General features: G+C 46.0%; 1 protein-coding gene across 1 annotated transcript in view; it reads left to right on the forward strand.

Moving 5' to 3' along the window:
• PLPP4 (phospholipid phosphatase 4) overlaps window positions 1–19,818 on the forward strand; it is a 38,973-nt gene that overhangs the window by 6,621 nt on the left and 12,534 nt on the right. Inside the window, exon 2 of the mRNA XM_029610751.1 lies at window positions 7,206–7,314. Within this exon, the coding sequence (XP_029466611.1) occupies window positions 7,206–7,314 (109 nt within the window). The remainder of the gene's footprint in view (window positions 1–7,205; window positions 7,315–19,818) is intronic.

Below are 19,818 nucleotides of genomic sequence, written 5' to 3' on the forward strand. Positions count from 1 at the left end.
GTCAATATCATTGAAATCCTTGGCTCTGTTGGGCAGCGGTGGCCAAAAAAAGCAAACAGAATATTAGGAATGATCTGAAAAGAATTGTAGGATAAAAAGGGAACTGTCGTATCGCCTCTCTTGTGATCCATGGTGCAACCGTATCTTGAGTATAGTGCGCAGTTCTGGTCGCACCTCCTCCAGAAAGACATCGCGGAGCTAGAAAAGCTGCAGAGTTGGGTTACAAAAATGAAAAAGGGATGGAATATCCCTCCTACGATGAGAGGCGGCACAGGCTGGGGACTCTTCAGCTTGGAGGGGGCAGGAGAGAAGCTTATAAAATCATGAGTGGGGTAGAACGGGTAAATAAAGGACGGTTATTCACCCTTTCCAATAATACTAAAACAAGGGGATGCTCCATTTATTTATTTTTAAGAGTCATAGCCCACCCTAGTCACAGTTCTAGCCAGGTAAAAAATAAAATGCATAATATATAGGTACAAAAAACCCTGACCAATACGAATCATATAACACTACACATAAAACAACACATAATAACAAAAATAAAACAACACCGAATGGTAACAATGTAGATTACTAGCAGAGGAGGCGTCCCACATAACAGCGCTGGGAGGTGGAATAGGGTAAACAATTCAATGCTACCTTGGCCTACTCAATAAAAAATAATCATCATTAAACACTTTATTATTCACTTCCTGAGGACTCTACCTACCCTATATACTTATCATTATAATCAGTTGTAATCAGTTGTTTTCATTGTAACCAGTAGTTTTTCACTTGTAAAATATATTCAATGTGATGCAGTACTTCACTGCTAAACCTCTAAAACTTAGCTGTTATAGTTTCTAAACCATTCTCCCATAGTTATTAATGTAAATCGTTTAACTGTTCATGTAAACTGTTTTATACCTGTAAACCGGAGTGAAGGCCTGTGCCAAACTTCAGTATATGAAAGCACACAAATTAATAAATAAATAAATAAATATATATCAGAGTCATTCAACTTAATCCCTAAATGCCAGCATAAAAAGGGAAGCCTTTAATAGTTTTCTGAAGCAAGGAAACAATGGTTTGCAGTTAAGGTCCTCAGGAAGTGAATTCCATAGCCTGGGGCTGGCTGCACCAAATAAATGCTCGTGAGATTCAGGGAGCCGAATTAGTTTAGAGTAAGGCCCACCAAGCAACCAACAAATTCCTTAAAGCCAACCAGCAGCAGATTCCAAACAGATCCTAGGAAGTACCTTTCTCACGCAGCGCACTGTCAGGCTGTGGAATCCGTTGGCAGGGGACGTGGTCGAGGCAAAGAGCTTAGCGGAGCTCGCAAGAGGCTTGGACGAGTTCCTGGAGGAATTTACAGACTAAAGAAAGCCATTGCTATCCTTGGGCGTGAGTAAAAGGAATTGCATCTACTTTTTTGGTATCTGCTAGATAGTTGCGACCCGGATTGGCCACTGTTGGAGAAAGGATGCTGGGCTCGATGGACCTCGGTCTGACCCAGCGTGGCACATTCTTATCTTCTAATCAAGGATCTGAATTCCCCCTGAACATTTCAAAAAGGAAGTCGGGTTCAAAGCATCAAGTGAGCCTAATCCATATTTGAGCGAGACATTTCTTTTTTCTGTCGCCAGACCCACATTGTGGAGCTGACTACCAAGTGGAGCCTCGCATGATCGAATGTACTCAACTTTTTAAAAAAAATGCTTAAGACACATTTATTCCAATTAGCCTTTCATGCATAAATTGAAACAGCATTCAGATAGTTGAGAGCCTAAAGATTGCTCACGGGCGTTTCGGCTAATCTAGCGTGAGATGGAATTACTTTGTCTGGCAGTATTAATGTTTTATTTTGTTTGCCCTATTTTATGTAGATTGATTTTGTAAGCCGCCTAGAGCTGTGAATAGGCGGCAAATAAATTGTCAAAATAAATAAACAACTCAGATGAAATTTGGGGGAAGATGAATCGGGTTCCTTCTTAGGTGGAGGCAGTTAGAAAACCCTACAGACTGGAGGTGTAGCTTCTGGTGTAAGCTTCGGAATTTGCAGCAGGTAACTTTTTAAATACCTCATTGGCTGAAATTTTAACCAATTTAAAAAAATGTATTAGATGAAATTTTTAGTTTTATAATGTTTTTTCCAATTTAATATGCAAATATGGATTGTCTTTAATAAAAAAAATGTAACAACTCCATTCGTATTTTTAAAAAGTGGCACGGCAGTTGCGTTGCGAATGACCGTCTGTGAAAACAACATGAATTTGTCCCTGAGATATTCTGTTCCAATGGTACATGTCCAACCAATTCGCATGAAGGACATTTTTCAAAAGGTCAAAAAGTACAATTCATTAAGGCTAATCATCTCTCCTGCTCTTCCTTGTTGACGTGTCCATCTAGTACAGGACATTGACCTTTCACTGAAGTATCCGGGGGTTGGTTCTGACTGGCTAGGAAAGTTGCTAATTTCTAGCGCTTCATTTGCTGTGGACTTCTCGATCAATGAAACAATTACCTTAGTTAAGTGGTTGACGTTGTTTTGGAGATCAATGTGACTCTGCCTCCTTGACCTTTGCAATCGGTTCCTTGCACCTCATCATATCTGCTAATGAGCATTCCAAAGGAATTTCTGTGGCCTAGGAGAAAGTCAACCAATGTGAACGCGGCTGCCTCTTCTTTCCACCATAACTTAGGCCTTGCTCGCCTATCATTTTGACTAATAGTCTGGCAGGCTAGATGGGCCAGTTATATTTAGGTACAACTGCAAACTCATTGGTTATTATCTGTACTGCTCTTGCTCTATGACTCACTGAATACCCCCCTCCGTGTTATTCATTTCTGCTAGTGCACATGTCGGTGACCCTGTCGATCCCATTAAAGCTGTCCCAAGTCACTTCTTCTCCGGTAGCATGCAGCCGCTCTCAGGACTAGCCCTTCACTTGGGGTGGCTAGGTCACTCTTTTAATGGGTCTCTGGCCCGTGCTTTGCTACCTGTGCTGCTGTTGAACGTGCTGGTCAGCCGTGAGCATGTCTCAGCATGCAGGGCCAGCTGCCTTCTCTCCATTTCTTGCTGTTTTTCTATCCACATCTCTGGATTTAAATCTTTTATTCACTGTTCTTGTAACGCCAACGGAGAAAGCGAACCCTTGTTACTTTGGTGTTGTTGGCATAACCGATCGGGCGAAACCGCTAGGCCCACGCCAGCGGTTGAGGAGGTACTGGAAGCGGAGATGGTTGCATCATAGGCAACGCATCCAGGCGGGTCGCCAAGAGGACCAGGACCCTGGTCACCTGGTCCAGGATATTTTGCTGCTGCTGTATATGTTGGACTGTGCCAGGGGATGACCTGCAGAGCGGACAGAACCGCCGGGTCCATGGCCTCAGCGAGCTGTAGCACAGACGGACAAAGCGGACCCTTGTTACTGTGGTAACAACCAAGGAGACAATGAAACAAGACAGAAATAGGCAAAGCACGAGGAAGCATCAAGGCACGAGTGGCAGCACGCACTGGGACAGAAGGACGCCGGGGGACCTTAAGTAGCCCGGTGAGTGACATTGTCCAAATGTCCAAGTGTGCCAATCCGAGTTTCCACGCCCCGCCCCCCGTGCCTATAACTTATACGCATAGGTAGAAAAGCGAGCTCGGCAGGATGGTGGCTGGGTCCGAAGGCATCCCGCTGCATGGGAGAGGTGATAAGTGCGGGAGTCTTAACGCTTCTGATCTTTAAACCAAACACGAAAATTAGAACGCGATAAACTCGCACCTCAAGACGGAAAGTCAGTGACCGGAGAGAGCCACTAGCGGAGTGAGGTGCTGAGAGCTGAGTCACTATGAGGAGAGGTAAAGCCATTCAACTTTCCCCTTCTACTGTATTTAATCATTCAAACATTCTGTATTTCTGAAAGAAAGAGGGGGCAGCTCTGTTGTCTGAATTTAAAACCTAGGAATAAAATAAAGAGGTAAAACATTACTAACTTTCCTAGCCTTACCAGCTTTAATAGGGTTGAAATAAATTAGAGAATCTACCTCACGCTAACTCAGAAGCTTCAAATGGGTTGCTTAATCCCATTAAGGATTAGGCTGTGTGAGGGGCCTGAGACCTAGCTGGAAGTATATTTTGAAGTCTCTTGTGGAGAGAAGCTCTGGCAGCGTGAGACACCAGCTCAGTGAGCGACTGAGAGACAGAGGGCACCGGGGAAGGAAGCTCAGGGCGCTAGGCAGGAGGCTACGAAACCCTAACACTTACCGTATCAAACTCTTGCTTGCAGAGGTTTAGGGTTGCCAACTGGCTCCCGATTTCCAGGACAGGTTGATCCAGTCCTGCTTTTACCCCATTGCATGCAGCGACTTGTAGTTCTGATCTCCCTATTGCATGCAGGAGACCCATTCAAAAAAAAAATAAAAAAATTCCTTAGAAAAGCAAAACTACACGTCCCTGCATGCAATGCGGTAAAAGCAGGACTGGATCAACCTGGAGCCAGTTGGCAGCTCTGCAGAGCCTAGTTGTATGAGATCTCTATTAATACATTCTTGTAAGGCCTCAGGGTTCAGCAATGTTCAGAATTTCCTACCTTCCTTCACTAACCCTCTCTCGGGCCCATGCAATCCTGACGTGCTCAGAAGGTGCAGCCAAACTGAAGGCACTTTTTTTTCTTTTAAAGTGAGCACAATCACCTCTCCTGGGCGCTCGATGCGATAGGCAAACGAGTTGCCGCGCTACAAAGGAGACGCTAGGAATAAACTGTGCGTCCCTGGCGCGTCCACGGCATCGGGCACCCAGGAGAAGTGGCTGCGCGTGGGTTAGAAAAACGGACGCTGCTAACCTTTGCACAGCCAGGGGTTAGGAAGACGGACGCTCGTAAACTGAGCCTCTGTTTTCCTAACCTGACTGCAGTCAAGACGTTGATTTTTGTTTTTTTTTTCCACATTGCTGCTTTCTGTGGCTCCTCCGACTTCACATGGCCACGAGGAACCACAGAAAGGCAGTATTTTCTGTAAACGTTTGGGGCTCCTCAAAGCTAAATGCCAGCTCCGGGGCTGACGTTAATTTTTGAGAGTAAAAATGTGCATGTCAGGGGCAAATTTATTTTTTACATAAGGGGTTAACAGTTAATAGCCTCATCAAAATGGCATTTACTTGTGATGAGCGCTATTAGCTATGTGCTGGTTTGGACATGTGTTTTGAACACGCTAATTCTCATATTGCATAAGAGTTTATGGAGGCACATCAAACAGCGTTAGCATGAGTGCATGGTATTGCATTGGCCTGTCTATCTATTATGTATATGTATGGAGCGGCAGTTACTACCCTTAATAGAAACATGGGGGTAACCTGCACGGAGCGGCAGTTACTACCCTTAACAGAAACATGGGGGTAACCTGCACGGAGCGGCAGTTACTACCCTTAACAGAAACATGGGGGTAACCTGCACGGAGCGGCAGTTACTACCCTTAACAGAAACATGGGGGTAACCTGCACGGAGCGGCAGTTACTACCCTTAACAGAAACATGGGGGTAACCTGCACGGAGCGGCAGTTACTGCCCTTAACAGAAACATGGGGGTAACCTGCACGGAGCGGCAGTTACTGCCCTTAACAGAAACATGGGGGTAACCTGCACGTAGCGGCAGTTACTGTCCTTAACAGAAACATGGAGGTAACCTGCACGGAGCGGCAGTTACTACCCTTAACAGAAACATGGGGGTAACCTGCACGGAGCGGCAGTTACTACCCTTAACAGAAACATGGGGGTAACCTGCATGGAGTGGCAGTTACTACCCTTAACAGAAACATGGGGGTAACCTGCACGGAGCGGCAGTTGCTGCCCTTAATAAAATCATGGGGGTAACCTGCACGCAGCGGCAGTTACTGCCCTTAATAAAATCATGGGGGTAACCTGCATGGAGCAGCAGTTACTGCCTTGAGCACATTTCTGAGCAGACTGGATGTAGCATTTGGCCTTTATCTGTTGCCATTTCTATGTTACTATATATATATTATGACCTTCCTTGTCTTTACATGCTGTGAGCTTTCTTTTCAATGTAATTTTGCTAATTGAATAGACTGCAGTATTTCTGTGTGATACACATGCACATGCAGAGATCTGTCCAGCAGTACCACAGGTTAGAGCCTGAACGCTTGAGCAGGGGAAAGAGGACAGGATCAATACACAGCTTCCTTTCTTTCACACACCCCCCATCTCTAATTCCTTGTCCCTGTTTTTCCCCTGGCCTATATCTTTTCTTTTGACCGGTTTCTGCTGTTATGGGGACTCTGTAACTGGAAAGACGTCTCGTCCTGTGCATTTGAGTTATGGCAGAACTAGAGAGGTGTTCTTATGACTGTAAGACTGCCGTCTGTGTGTTCCATATTTTCTAAGACAGTTGCCATGAGCTGGCAGGGACTTTTTGCAGATCTAATCTGCAAGCTGTCATGGCCGTGTTTGGTGTGTGCATGGAGTGCGAGTCTGTGCGACTAAGAGTGCCCCGCAGAACCGGAGCTGGCTTCCCAACTTTACAAGTTGCATCTGCAACTTTAAACATAGCTGTCGGGAGGAGGTTCCCCATTCCTTTCTGTTTTCTTTTGGCTATTTGCAGGTGAATGCCCTGGCTTTCTCAGTTCCTTGTTTGACTCTGTTCTCTCTATTGTGTGTGTGCATGTGTGTGCGTGAGAGAGTGTGAGAGTGTGTGCATGTGAGAGAGTGTGTGTGTGTGAGAGAGTGTGTGTGTGTGTGAGAGAGTGTGTGTGAGAGTGTGTGTGTGTGTGAGAGAATATGTGTGTGCGTGTGAGAGAGTGTGTGTGAGAGTGTGTGTGTGTGTGTGTGAGAGAATGTGTGTGTGCGTGTGAGAGAGTGTGTGTGAGAGTGTGTGTGTGTGTGAGAGAATGTGTGTGTGTGTGAGAGTGTGTGTGCGTGTGAGAGAATGTGTACGTGTGAGAGAGTGTGTGTGAGAGTGTGTGTGTGTGAGAGAATATGTGTGTGCGTGTGAGAGAGTGTGTGTGAGAGTGTGTGTGTGTGAGAGAATGTGTGTGTGTGTGTGAGAGAATGTGTGTGTGCGTGTGAGAGAGTGTGTGTGAGAGTGTGTGTGTGTGTGTGTGTGTGTGTGTGTACGTGAGAGAGAGTGAAAGCTAACTCCATCTGAATCAGACATTTTAGGCCCGGCTGTATAAGTCGCCCGCTGCCAGTGCTGAATGCCCTCTTCTTCTGTCTCCGCAGGTTCACCGAGTTCCTGGATCCCTTCCAGCGGGTTATCCAGCCGGAGGAGATCTGGCTCTACAAGAATCCTTTGGTGCAGTCGGACAACATCCCCACGCGGCTCATGTTTGTAAGTAGCAGAGGCCTGATGGCAGCTGCAGAGAGGGAAGGGGAAGTCCAGGCAGATAATACGCATTTTATTCCTTTTCCGCGCTCGTACTGAGATTCACGTCTTTCCTTTTGTATCCTGTCTCCTGCCTTTCCTGGGAAAAAGTGAAATATCACAATAGCAATAAATGTGCAAAGTACAAAGTGACTCTCCCCTGAGGCTCTGCCACCTGTCCTGTGGGCTCTGCCCTCCCGGCTGACAGCAGCTTTTATTTATTTTGTAATTCTGCCGGGAGAGTTGCCAATGAGAGGCTGTGCCAGAGCTCGTTTCATCCTTCATCCCTGCTCACGTCTGGCCCACCTACCCCGAGCTCGCCCCCACGTCAGCGCTTCCCAACCGTGGCACCCCCGGCACAGGCTTCACTTCCATCGTGGCACCCCCCCCCCCCTTCCCATGCATCATCATCATCATCCTCACCTTCCCTTCCCCCTCCCCATGCATCATCCTCACCTTCCCCCTCTCCCCACCACCCCTGACATCATCATATTCTCCTTCTTTTCCTCATTCTCTGGCATCATCTCCTTCTCTTCTCTTCCCATTCCCCAACCCCCTGGCATCATCATCCTCACCTTCATCCCTCCACCCCCCCCTGGTAGCATCCTCACCTCTCCTTCCCTCTCCCCTAGCATCATCACTATCACTTTCCATCTCTCTCAAACCCTCTCCCCCATGCCCTGGCATCGCCACCTGCCTTCTCCCTCCACTCATTTCTCTTGTCCCCGGAGCTGCCCCAGACTCCCTCTCCTCCAGGGGCTGTAAACAGGTTTGATTCCCAGCCCTGCACAGCACTGCTGCTTTTCCTAGAGGAATGAGAACTACATCTCCCAGCATGCAGCAGGGTGAATGGAGGCCTGGGTCTTATGACAATCCCAGGTCCCTCTGCCTGTAGCACATCTCACCTGATCTGCAGGGCAAACAATACAAGCAGCAGGAAGGTTATAGACTGATTGTATTTATCTATTAGGATTCATTGACTGAGTTTTTGCAAGTTTACATTCACAGCAAGGAAGTATCTAATAAATGGAGTATTAGAATCTTCAGAGAGAGAGAGAGAGAGAGAGAGAGAGAGAGAGAGAGAGAGAGAGAGAGAGAGAGAGAGAGAGAGAGACCGACCGACCGACCGTAATGCCCTCTCCCTAGATAGGTATTTGTATCTCTATGGGAGGCCCACCTAGTAACTTGAGGTGAGGTTTAGGTATCAGTGTAGGGGGTTAGGGGCCACTTTGACATTCAATGTTAGATGTACGAACAGAACAGTGGTCTCTTGTGAACATTTGATCACCCTCGGAGTGAGGAAACTCACTCCAAGATGAGATTTGGGCAATGTTCTCTCAACCTAGCTTAATGTTACCCAGGTAGAGAGTCCATCAAGCTAGGCTGAGAGAACATTGCCCAAATCTCATCTTTGGGTGAGTTTCCTCACGCCGAAGGCCATCAAATCTTCACAAGAGACCACTGTTCTGTTCGTACATCTAACATTGAATGTCAAAGTGGTCCCCTAACCCCCTACACTGATACCTAATCCTCACCTCGAGTGACTAGGTGGGCCTCCCATAGAGATACAAATACCTATCTAGGGAGAAGACATTACGGCCAGGCACTCTCTCACTCTCTCATTATATCACAAAGTCCAATAATGTTATCACAATTTGCACTAACTTAGCTCTTCACATAGGTAATTAGTGCAAATTGCAATAAAATGAATATTTGCATAAACTACACCCCTTTTGCTATCACATGTGATAGTTACCACATTTTGATAAATCCAGGCCTAAGTTTGTACCTGAGCCAATGGGAGGGTAAAGTGACTTGCCCAAGGTCACAAGGAGCAACGACTTGAACCCTGGTCTCCTGGTTCATAGCCACTGCTCTAACCACTAGGCTACTGAAAATTTCATAAAACGCAGAAAGTGAGTAGCAAATGCAGCTGCAAACATCTGTACGTGATGTTCGCCCCACCAGGCCATGACTGCGAGATGCTTGCATGTCACAGCCTCAGTCCCTGGTCTTTGTACTGCATTTTGCACTGTGCAGCAGTAGCACTGGCAGCCGCACCAGGAAACCTTGCTCCATTCGCCTGACGTCCTCTGGAGATCATCGATGAAGCAATAAAAACCATGTCCTGGTCATATTAGGCAAAGATCCAATTACCCACGGCCCTAGGGCTTCAAAGAGCTGTTAATTTCGGAGAAGGAAGGGTTCATAAACTGGTTAAAAGAGGAGATAGCAGGATGCATTACACCTATTAAAAAAAGGTGAAACACATTTGCGGGTTAAAATATCAATAGATCTACTCCAGCTGCTCCAAGAGCTCCCTCTGATTCTCTCCGTTTTGACCCTGAATATTTTACGAGCATTCAGAGAATACGCAGTGGCTGCCTTCCAAACAAACGCTAGACTCTTTCCATACGAGGCACCTAAACGCACGCCCAGGAAAGGCGCTAGACATTATTTCCAGCCATCAGATATATTTGAGGGCAAAAGAAACTTACTTGAGTATCTTTGAAAAAGCCAAGGAAGGCCAAACGATTACTGGCATGGTTAGAAGGCGAGGTGAACACTGCGGATCTCTAAGCACGAGAGGATGGCAGTGAGAGGAGCGTGCCTAGGAATACCTCGCTGGTGTAGCAGTTACTACCCTTAGCAGAAGGCAGAGAGATTTCTACCCTTAACCAAAAAGCCTTGATGCTTTTAACGCAACTGAAACATTGCCCCCCGCTTCGACGGCAGAAGGAAAAGGGGAATCGGATTCAGAAAACAATGAAGAGAACCCCGGCTTCAAAAGTCTGGGGTAGTGATAGACAGACATCAGGGAAAAAGCCCAGGACTGCTTCCACGGTCAAGTCCATAAGCAAATTACGTCAAGCAGCACTGCCTGAATTTTCAAGAAAGCTCATCACCCAGTAAAAAATGTTATTAGCTGAAATGTTTATGGGTTATCATAGACCTTGGGGATAGCTAACCTTAAGAGAAATATGGGAGTAACCTGCACAGAGTGGCGGTTACTACCTTAAGCTTGCTGGGCAGACTGGATGGACCATTTTGACCCTTTTCTGCCATCGTTTCTATGTTTCTGTGTGAAAGAGGCTATTTTAGTCATAAAAACGTCCTTCAAAAATTAGAAGGATCCATCTGAAGAAAATAGGAAAAAGCATAAGCATTGTCAAGTTAAATGTAAAACATTAATAAGACAGGCGAAGAGAGAATTTGAAATGAAGCTGGCTGTAGAGGCAAAAATTCATAATGAAAACTTTAAAAAATATATCAGAAGCCTGAAACGGAGTCAATTGGACCATTAGATGACAGAGGGGTTAAAGGGGCTCTTAGGGAAAATAAGGCCATTACGCAAAGACTAAATGAATTCATGGCTCCCGTGTTTATTAATGAGGATGTTGGGGAGATACCACTTTCAGAGATGGTTTTCAAGGGTGACGATTCAGATGAACTGACTCAAATCACGGTAAACCTGAAAGATGTAGTAGGCCAGATTGACAAACTAAAGAGTAGCAAATCACCTGGACTGGATGGTATACATCCTAGGGTACTGAAAGAACTAAAAAATGAAATTTCAGACGTATTAGTAAAAATTTGTAACCTATCATTAAAATTGTCCATTATATCTGAAGACTGGAGGGTGGCTAATGTAACCCCAATATTTAAAAAGCGCTCCAGGGGTGAGCCGGGAAACTACAGACTGGTGAGCCTGACTTCAGTGCCGGGAAAAATAGTGGAAACTATTCTAAAGAATAAAATCACAGAGCATATAGAAAGGCATGGTTGAATAGGACATAGTCAGCATGGATTGACCCAAGTGAAGTCTTGCCTCACAAATCTGTTTCATTTTTTACATATTTATAGAAATAACAGCAGAAAAGGACCAATCAGAACTACATCTCCTAGCATGCAGCAGGATGAATGGAGGCTTGGGTGTAGCCTGGCTCTTATGACAATCCCAGGTCCCTCTGCCTCTCCTGCCTCTGTCACTAGCATGAATCAGAACTACATCTCCCAGCATGCAGCAGAGTGAATGGAGCCTGGCTCTTATGACAATCCCAGGTCCCTCTGCCTCTCCTGCCTCTGTCACTAGCATGAATCAGAACTACATCTCCCAGCATGCAGCAGGGTGAATGGAGGCCTGCGTGTAGCCTGGCTCTTATGACAATCCCAGGTCCCTCTGCCTCTCCTGCCTCTGTCACTAGCATTGAACAGTGGTCAAAGATATGGCAACTGGGATTCAATGCCAAGAAGGTCGGAGTCCTGCATCTGGGGTGCAGTAATCCAAAAGAGCCGTATGTGATGGGGGTGAAAGACTGATGTGCACGGACCAAGAGAGGGATCTTGGGGTGATAGTGTCTGGGGATCTGAAGATGGTAAAGCAATGTGACAAGGCGATAGCTAAAGCCAGAAGAATGCTGGGCTGCATAGAGAAAGGAATAACCAGTAAGATAATCCCCTAGTACAGGTCCTTGCTTGAGGGTACCCTACATAGAGCAGCAGTTACTATTATTAACAGTCACATGGGGGTAACCTGCACGGAGCGGCAGTTACTATTATTAACAGTCACATGGGGGTAAGCTGCATGGAGCGGCAGTTACTATTATTAATAGTCACATGGGGGTAACCTGCACGGAGCAGCAGTTAATATTATTAACAGTCACTTGGAGGTAACCTGCACGGAGTGGCAGTTACTATTATTAACAGTCACATGGGGTAACCTGCATGGAGCGGCAGTTACTATTATTAACAGTCACATGGGGGTAACCTGCATGAAGCGGCAATTACTATTATTAACAGTCACATGGGGTAACCAGCACGGAGTGGCAGTTACTACCCTTAACAGAAACATGGGGTAACCTGCATGGAGCGGCAATTACTATTATTAATAGTCACATGGGGTAACCTGCAAGGAGCGGCAGTTACTATTATTATCAGTGACATGGGGTAACCTGCACGGAGCGGCAGTTACTATTATTAACAGTCACATGGGGGTAACCTGCACGAAGCGGCAGTTACTACCCTTAACAGAAACATGGGGTAACCTGCATGGAGCGGCAATTACTATTATTAACAGTCACATGGCTGTAACCTGCACGAAGCGGCAGTTACTATTATTAACAGTCACATGGCTGTAACCTGCACGAAGCGGCAGTTACTACCCTTAACAGAAACATGGGGTAACCTGCATGGAGCGGCAATTACTATTATTAATAGTCACATGGGGTAACCTGCACGGAGCGGCAGTTACTATTATTATCAGTGACATGGGGTAACCTGCACGGAGCGGCAGTTACTATTATTAACAGTCACATGGGGGTAACCTGCATGGAGCAGCAGTTAAGACCCTTAACAGAAACATGGAGGTAACCTGCACGAAGCGGCAGAGTTACTACCCTTGTAACAGAAACATGGGTAATCTGCATGGAAGGGCGCAGTTACTATTAATAACAGTCACATGGGGGTACGTGCATGGAGGCGGCAGTTACTATTATTAACAGTCACATGGGGTGGTACCCTACATAGAGCAGCATTTTACCACATGGGGTTACCTGCATGGAGCGGCAGTTATTATTAGCAGTCACATGGGGGTAAACCTGCATGGAGCGGCAGGAGTTACTATTATTAGCAGTCACATGAGGGGTAACCTGCACGGAGCGGCAGTTACTATTATTAACAGTCACATGGCTGTAACCTGCAAGGAGCAGCAGTTACTATTATTAACAGTCACATGGCTGTAACCTGCAAGGAGCAGCAGTTACTATTATTAACAGTCACATGGCTGTAACCTGCACGGAGCGGCAGTTACTATTATTAACAGTCACATGGCTGTAACCTGCAAGGAGCGGCAGTTACTATTATTAACAGTCACATGGCTGTAACCTGCATGAAGCGGCAGTTACTACCCTTAACAGAAACATGGGGTAACCTGCATGGAGCGGCAATTACTATTATTAATAGTCACATGGGGTAACCTGCACGGAGCGGCAGTTACTATTATTATCAGTGACATGGGGTAACCTGCACGGAGCGGCAGTTACTATTATTAACAGTCACATGGGGGTAACCTGCATGGAGCAGCAGTTAAGACCCTTAACAGAAACATGGAGGTAACCTGCACGAAGCGGCAGTTACTACCCTTAACAGAAACATGGGGTAATCTGCATGGAGCGGCAGTTACTATTATTAACAGTCAGATGGGGTAACGTGCATGGAGCGGCAGTTACTATTATTAGCAGTCACATGGGGGTAACCTGCATGGAGCGGCAGTTACTATTATTAACAGTCACATGGGGGTAACATGCATGGAGCGGCAGTTACTATTATTAACAGTCACATGGGGGTACCCTACATAGAGCAGCAGTTACTATTATTAACAGTCACATGGGTTAACCTGCATGGAGCGGCAGTTGCTATTATTAGCAGTCACATGGGGGTAACGTGCATGGAGCAGCAGTTACTATTATTAACAGTCGCATGGCTGTAACCTGCACGAAGCGGCAGTTACTACCCTTAACAGAAACATGGGGTAACCTGCATGGAGCGGCAATTACTATTATTAATAGTCACATGGGGTAACCTGCAAGGAGCGGCAGTTACTATTATTATCAGTGACATGGGGTAACCTGCACGGAGCGGCAGTTACTATTATTAACAGTCACATGGGGGTAACCTGCACGGAGCGGCAGTTACTACCCTTGACAGAAACATGGGGGTAACCTGCATGGAGCGGCAGTTACTATTATTAACAGTCACATGGGGGTAACCTGCATGGAGCGGCAGTTACTATTATTAACAGTCACATGGGGGTAACGTGCATGGAGCGGCAGTTACTATTATTAGCAGTCACATGGGGGTAACCTGCATGGAGCGGCAGTTACTATTATTAACAGTCACATGGGGGTAACCTGCATGGAGCGGCAGTTACTATTATTAACAGTCACATGGGGGTACCCTACATGGAGCGGCAGTTACTATTATTAGCAGTCACATGGGGGTAACCTGCACGGAGCGGCAGTTACTATTATTAACAGTCACATGGGGGTAACCTGCACGGAGCGGCAGTTACTATTATTAACTTTCACATGGGGGTAACCTGCATGGAGCGGCAGTTACTATTATTAACAGTCACATGGGGGTACCCTACATGGAGCGGCAGTTACTATTATTAGCAGTCACATGGGGGTAACCTGCACGGAGCCGCAGTTACTATTATTAACAGTCGCATGGGGGTAACCTGCATGGAGCGGCAGTTACTATTATTAACAGTCGCATGGGGGTAACCTGCATGGAGCGGCAGTTACTATTATTAACAGTCACATGGGGGTAACCTGCATGGAGCGGCAGTTACTATTATTAACAGTCACATGGGGGTACCCTACATGGAGCGGCAGTTACTATTATTAGCAGTCACATGGGGGTAACCTGCACGGAGCGGCAGTTACTATTATTAACAGTCACATGGGGGTAACCTGCACGGAGCGGCAGTTACTATTATTAACATTCACATGGGGGTAACCTGCATGGAGCAGCAGTTACTATTATTAACAGTCACATGGGGGTACCCTACATGGAGCGGCAGTTACTATTATTAGCAGTCACATGGGGGTAACTTGCACGGAGCGGCAGTTACTATTATTAACATTCACATGGGGGTAACCTGCATGGAGCAGCAGTTACTATTATTAACAGTCACATGGGGGTACCCTACATGGAGCGGCAGTTACTATTATTAGCAGTCACATGGGGGTAACTTGCACGGAGCGGCAGTTACTATTATTAACATTCACATGGGGGTAACCTGCATGGAGCAGCAGTTACTATTATTAACAGTCACATGGGGGTACCCTACATGGAGCGGCAGTTACTATTATTAGCAGTCACATGGGGGTAACCTGCACGGAGCGGCAGTTACTATTATTAACAGTCACTTGGGGTACCCTACATGGAGCGGCAGTTACTATTATTAGCAGTCACATGGGGGTACCCTACATGGAGCGGCAGTTACTATTATTAACAGTCACATGGGGGTACCCTACATGGAGCGGCAGTTACTATTATTAGCAGTCACATGGGGGTAACTTGCACGGCGCGGCAGTTACTATTATTAACATTCACATGGGGGTAACCTGCATGGAGCAGCAGTTACTATTATTAACAGTCACATGGGGGTAACCTGCACGGAGCGGCAGTTACTATTATTAGCAGTCACATGGGGGTAACCTGCATGGAGCGGCAGTTACTATTATTAACATTCACATGGGGGTAACCTGCACGGAGCGGCAGTTACTATTATTAGCAGTCACATGGGGGTAACCTGCATGGAGCGGCAGTTACTATTATTAGCAGTCACAATGGGGGTAACCTGCACGGAGCGTACGTGTGTATTTTACGTTTGCATTTACCCTCACACACCGCCCCTTTCCCAAAGAAGAGAGCTGGCGTGGTTTCCAAATGCCAGCATGGCTTACCTCCGATTCCTCCTTACCGAATCAAACGCTCTCAATCACAGAGGCCTCTGAACGCCCTCGTGGCACCTCCGAGCGGCACCCACAGCGCTGCCAGCTTGCCAGCTCCCCCTTCGCCCCCCCAGCAGCAGTGCCCTGTGTAAAATGATGTAGGCACGCAAAATAGAGAGAACTAAACTTTACCCCTCTCGGTTCCCCAGCATGAGAGACTCAAAGCGAAGGGACGCACAGTGAAACTGCATTTCAGAGATGCCCTGCACAGCTCACGCCCTCCGAAGAGCGGGTGTAACTTCATGCCCGTCCTCCAGCACAAAGCAAGCGTGCAGAAATGCAGTATGAAAATGTGGGATAAGCTGCGTCCTGCCCGCGCAGAGGACTCTGGCTCCTGTGGGGCTTCCTTCCTTGTCTGCTCGGGCCTCCAGGAAAGCTCCTTCTCTGATTTGGGAGGATGGATGAGATGCGTGTTCTCAGCTGGCGCCTTCTCTTCCTCCGACTGCCTCTTGCTATTGGATTTATGGTTGAGAGGGGGAGAGAGAGAGAGATGCCCTGGGGATGGGGACTCGCTTATCGCATGTCTGGCTGTCAGAATGGGACTTACTGACCTCTGCTCGGAGCAGGAGAGGAGGAGGAGACGGCAGGGCGTAAAAATACCAAAATGCAATACAGAAGAAACGCCAGAGGTGCAGGGGAGCCCGGCACTGGCCAATGCAAGTCACAGGTGCCCCGCAGGATCCCCCAATGCTCCTTACACATAGCCGGGGCCCCGACTCCCCCCAAAGTGTAAAAATAAAGAAATGCACCCATGTGGTGATGACCCCGGTCCCGCCCCCCCCTATCCATCAAATAAAACCGAGGCTCCGCCCCTCCTTCCCATCCCCACCATCCACCTCCCAAGTGAAAGACATTGTCCTGACGCCCTCCACTCCCCCAAGTCAAACCTCATGTTCCCCCCCCCTGCCCCGTGGCACCCGACCCCCATCCCCGACCTCCCTGGGGTAAGGTCCCAGGATCAGACCCAGGAGGCTCCTCTCACTGGTTCTCTTCTCCAGATCATTTGTGCATAAGTTAAACAGCTCAGCTTCTAGTACTGTTCCTGGTGGATCTCCAACAACCTCTCTCCATGTGGAAAACTGACCATTCACTTACCAGGCCACAACAGGACACTGCCTGCTATCCCATGACTTTATAATTTCCTGAGGCATCTCTCATGTGGGACTTTGTCAAACGCCCTCTGAACATCCAAATGCCAGCTCACCTTTCTCTCCCTTCAAAATATTAAAAAAAAAAAGATTGGTAAATCAAAGCTACTAAAACCATGTTGACTCTTCCCCATTAAGCCAGGTCTGTCTATATAGGCAGTGATTTTTTTTTCTAGGCATGATCTACCATTTTGCTGGGCACTGATGTTGGGCTCATTGGTCTACAGTTTCCTAGATCAGCACTGGAACCCTTTTCAAAAATCCTCCTCACATTGGCCACCGTCCAGTCTTCCGGAATTGTGGCTGTTTGAAACGTTAGGTTGCAGATTACTAGTAACAAGTTAGTGATTTCCTATCTTTGTTCTTTTAGAACTATGTGATGGATGCCATCTGGTCCTGGTGATTTATCACTCTTTAGTTTGTCCTTCTGATCTGTTACATCCTCCATTATCACAGATATTTATTTTAGTTGCTTAGAGTCTCTGCCATTTATTTATGTATAAATTTTGTATACTGCCGTTCAGATGTACCATCACAACGGTTTACACAATTGAAATAGAAATACATTGAGATAACAATAAAACTATTAAAGAATGTTTCAGGTGTGGGTATATTCCCAATATCCTTTTCCATAAATACCAAGGCAAAGAATGAATTCAGGTTTTCTGCTATTTCCTTGTCCTCCTTTTGAATCCCCTCCAGTCCCCTCGATCATCTAGCAGTCCAATTGACTCTCGCACATGCTTTTTGCTTTAAATGTACTTAAAAATGTTTGTATTATTAGTTTTCACTTTACTGGCAAGCTTTTTCTCAAAGTCTCTCTTGGCCTGCCTAACTATTGTTTTATATCTAATCTGCCAGTTCTTAAACTCTTGCCTATTTTCATCTTTGAATCTGTTTGCCATATTTTGAATGATGCCCTTCATGATTTAGCTGTTGACATTTGTTTGGTATTCTTTTGACCTTTTTTAATGCATGGATATACATTTTTTCAAGGCTTCCAAAATGGCATTTTTAAACAATGTCCGTGCTTTATGCAAACGTTTAACCTTAGGAACCACACCGTTTAGTTTTTCCTAACTAATTTTCTCATTCTATCATAGTCTCCCATTTTAAAATTATGCTACTGTAGTAGTTTTACTTAATGTCCTTCCTCCAGTATTATGTCAAATTTGATTGCATTATTATTGCTATTGCTTATCGGCTCCACCACAGTAACCCTGTGTAATAGGTTGTGCGTTCCACTGAGAACCAGATCTCAAGTAGCTGCCCCTCTAGTCAATTCCAGGACTAACTGCTCCATGAAGCAGTCATTTATGACGTCTAGAAACTTAACCTATCTAGCATGTCCTGAAGAGACACTGACCCAATCAATACAGGACACATTCTCTCTGTTTAATAAGATCAGGCACCCATTCTCTGTATAATAAGGTCATGGACTCACGCTGTCTCTATAGTAAAGCCAGGGATTCATTCTCTCGCTGTGTAATAAGATCAGGCACCCATTCTCTATATAATAAAGTCATGGACTCACTCTCTCTCTCTGTAATAAGGTCATGGACTCACGCTCTCTCTATAGTAAAGCCAGGGATTCATTCACTCGCTGTGTAATAAGATCAGGGCCCATTCTCTATATAATAAGGTCATGGACTCACTCTCTCTCTGTAATAAAGTCAGGGATCCATTCTCTCACTGTGTAATAAGGTCATGGACTCACTCTCTCTCTGTAATAAAGTCAGGGATCCATTCTCTCACTGTGTAATAAGGTCATGGACTCAAGCTCTCTCTATAATAAAGTCAGGGATCCATTCTCTCACTGTGTAATAAGGTCATGGACTCAAGCTCTCTCTATAATAAAGCCAGGGATTCATTCTCTGGCTGTGTAATAAGGTCATGGACTCACACTCTCTCTATAATAAAGCCAGGGATTCATTCTCGCTGTGTAATAAGGCCAGGGACTCACTCTCTCTCTATGTAATAAGGTCAAGGATCCATTCTCTCACTGTGTAATAAAGTCATGGACTCACTCTCTCTCTGTAATAAAGTCAGGGATCCATTCTCTCACTGTGTAATAAGGTCATGGACTCACTCTCTCTCTGTAATAAAGTCAGGGATTCATTCTCGCTGTGTAATAAGGCCAGGGACTCACTCTCTCTCTGTAATAAAGTCAGGGATCCATTCTCTGGCTGTGTAATAAGGTCAGGGACTCATGCTCTCTCTATAATAAAGCCAGGGATTCATTCTCTGGCTGTGTAATAAGGTCATGGACTCACACTCTCTCTATAATAAAGCCAGGGATTCATTCTCGCTGTGTAATAAGGCCAGGGACTCACTCTCTCTCTATGTAATAAGGTCAAGGATCCATTCTCTCACTGTGTAATAAGGTCAGGGACTCACTCTCTCTCTATGTAATAAGGTCAGGGATCCATTCTCTCACTGTGTAATAAGGTCAGGGACTCACTCTCTCTCTCTGTAATAAAGTCAGGGATCCATTCTCTCACTGTGTAATAAGGTCATGGACTCAAGCTCTCTCTATAATAAAGCCAGGGATTCATTCTCTCGCTGTATAATAAGGTCATGGACTCACGCTCTCTCTATAATAAAGCCAGGGATTCATTCTCTCGCTGTGTAATAAGGCCAGGGACTCACTCTCTCTCTATGTAATAAGGTCAAGGATCCATTCTCTCACTGTGTAATAAGGTCAGGGACTCACTCTCTCTCTATGTAATAAGGTCAGGGATCCATTCTCTCACTGTGTAATAACGTCAGGGACTCACTCTCTCTCTCTGTAATAAAGTCAGGGA

Source organism: Rhinatrema bivittatum, chromosome 7, assembly GCF_901001135.1.
Source record: "Rhinatrema bivittatum chromosome 7, aRhiBiv1.1, whole genome shotgun sequence".
Lineage (NCBI taxonomy): Eukaryota > Metazoa > Chordata > Amphibia > Gymnophiona > Rhinatrematidae > Rhinatrema > Rhinatrema bivittatum.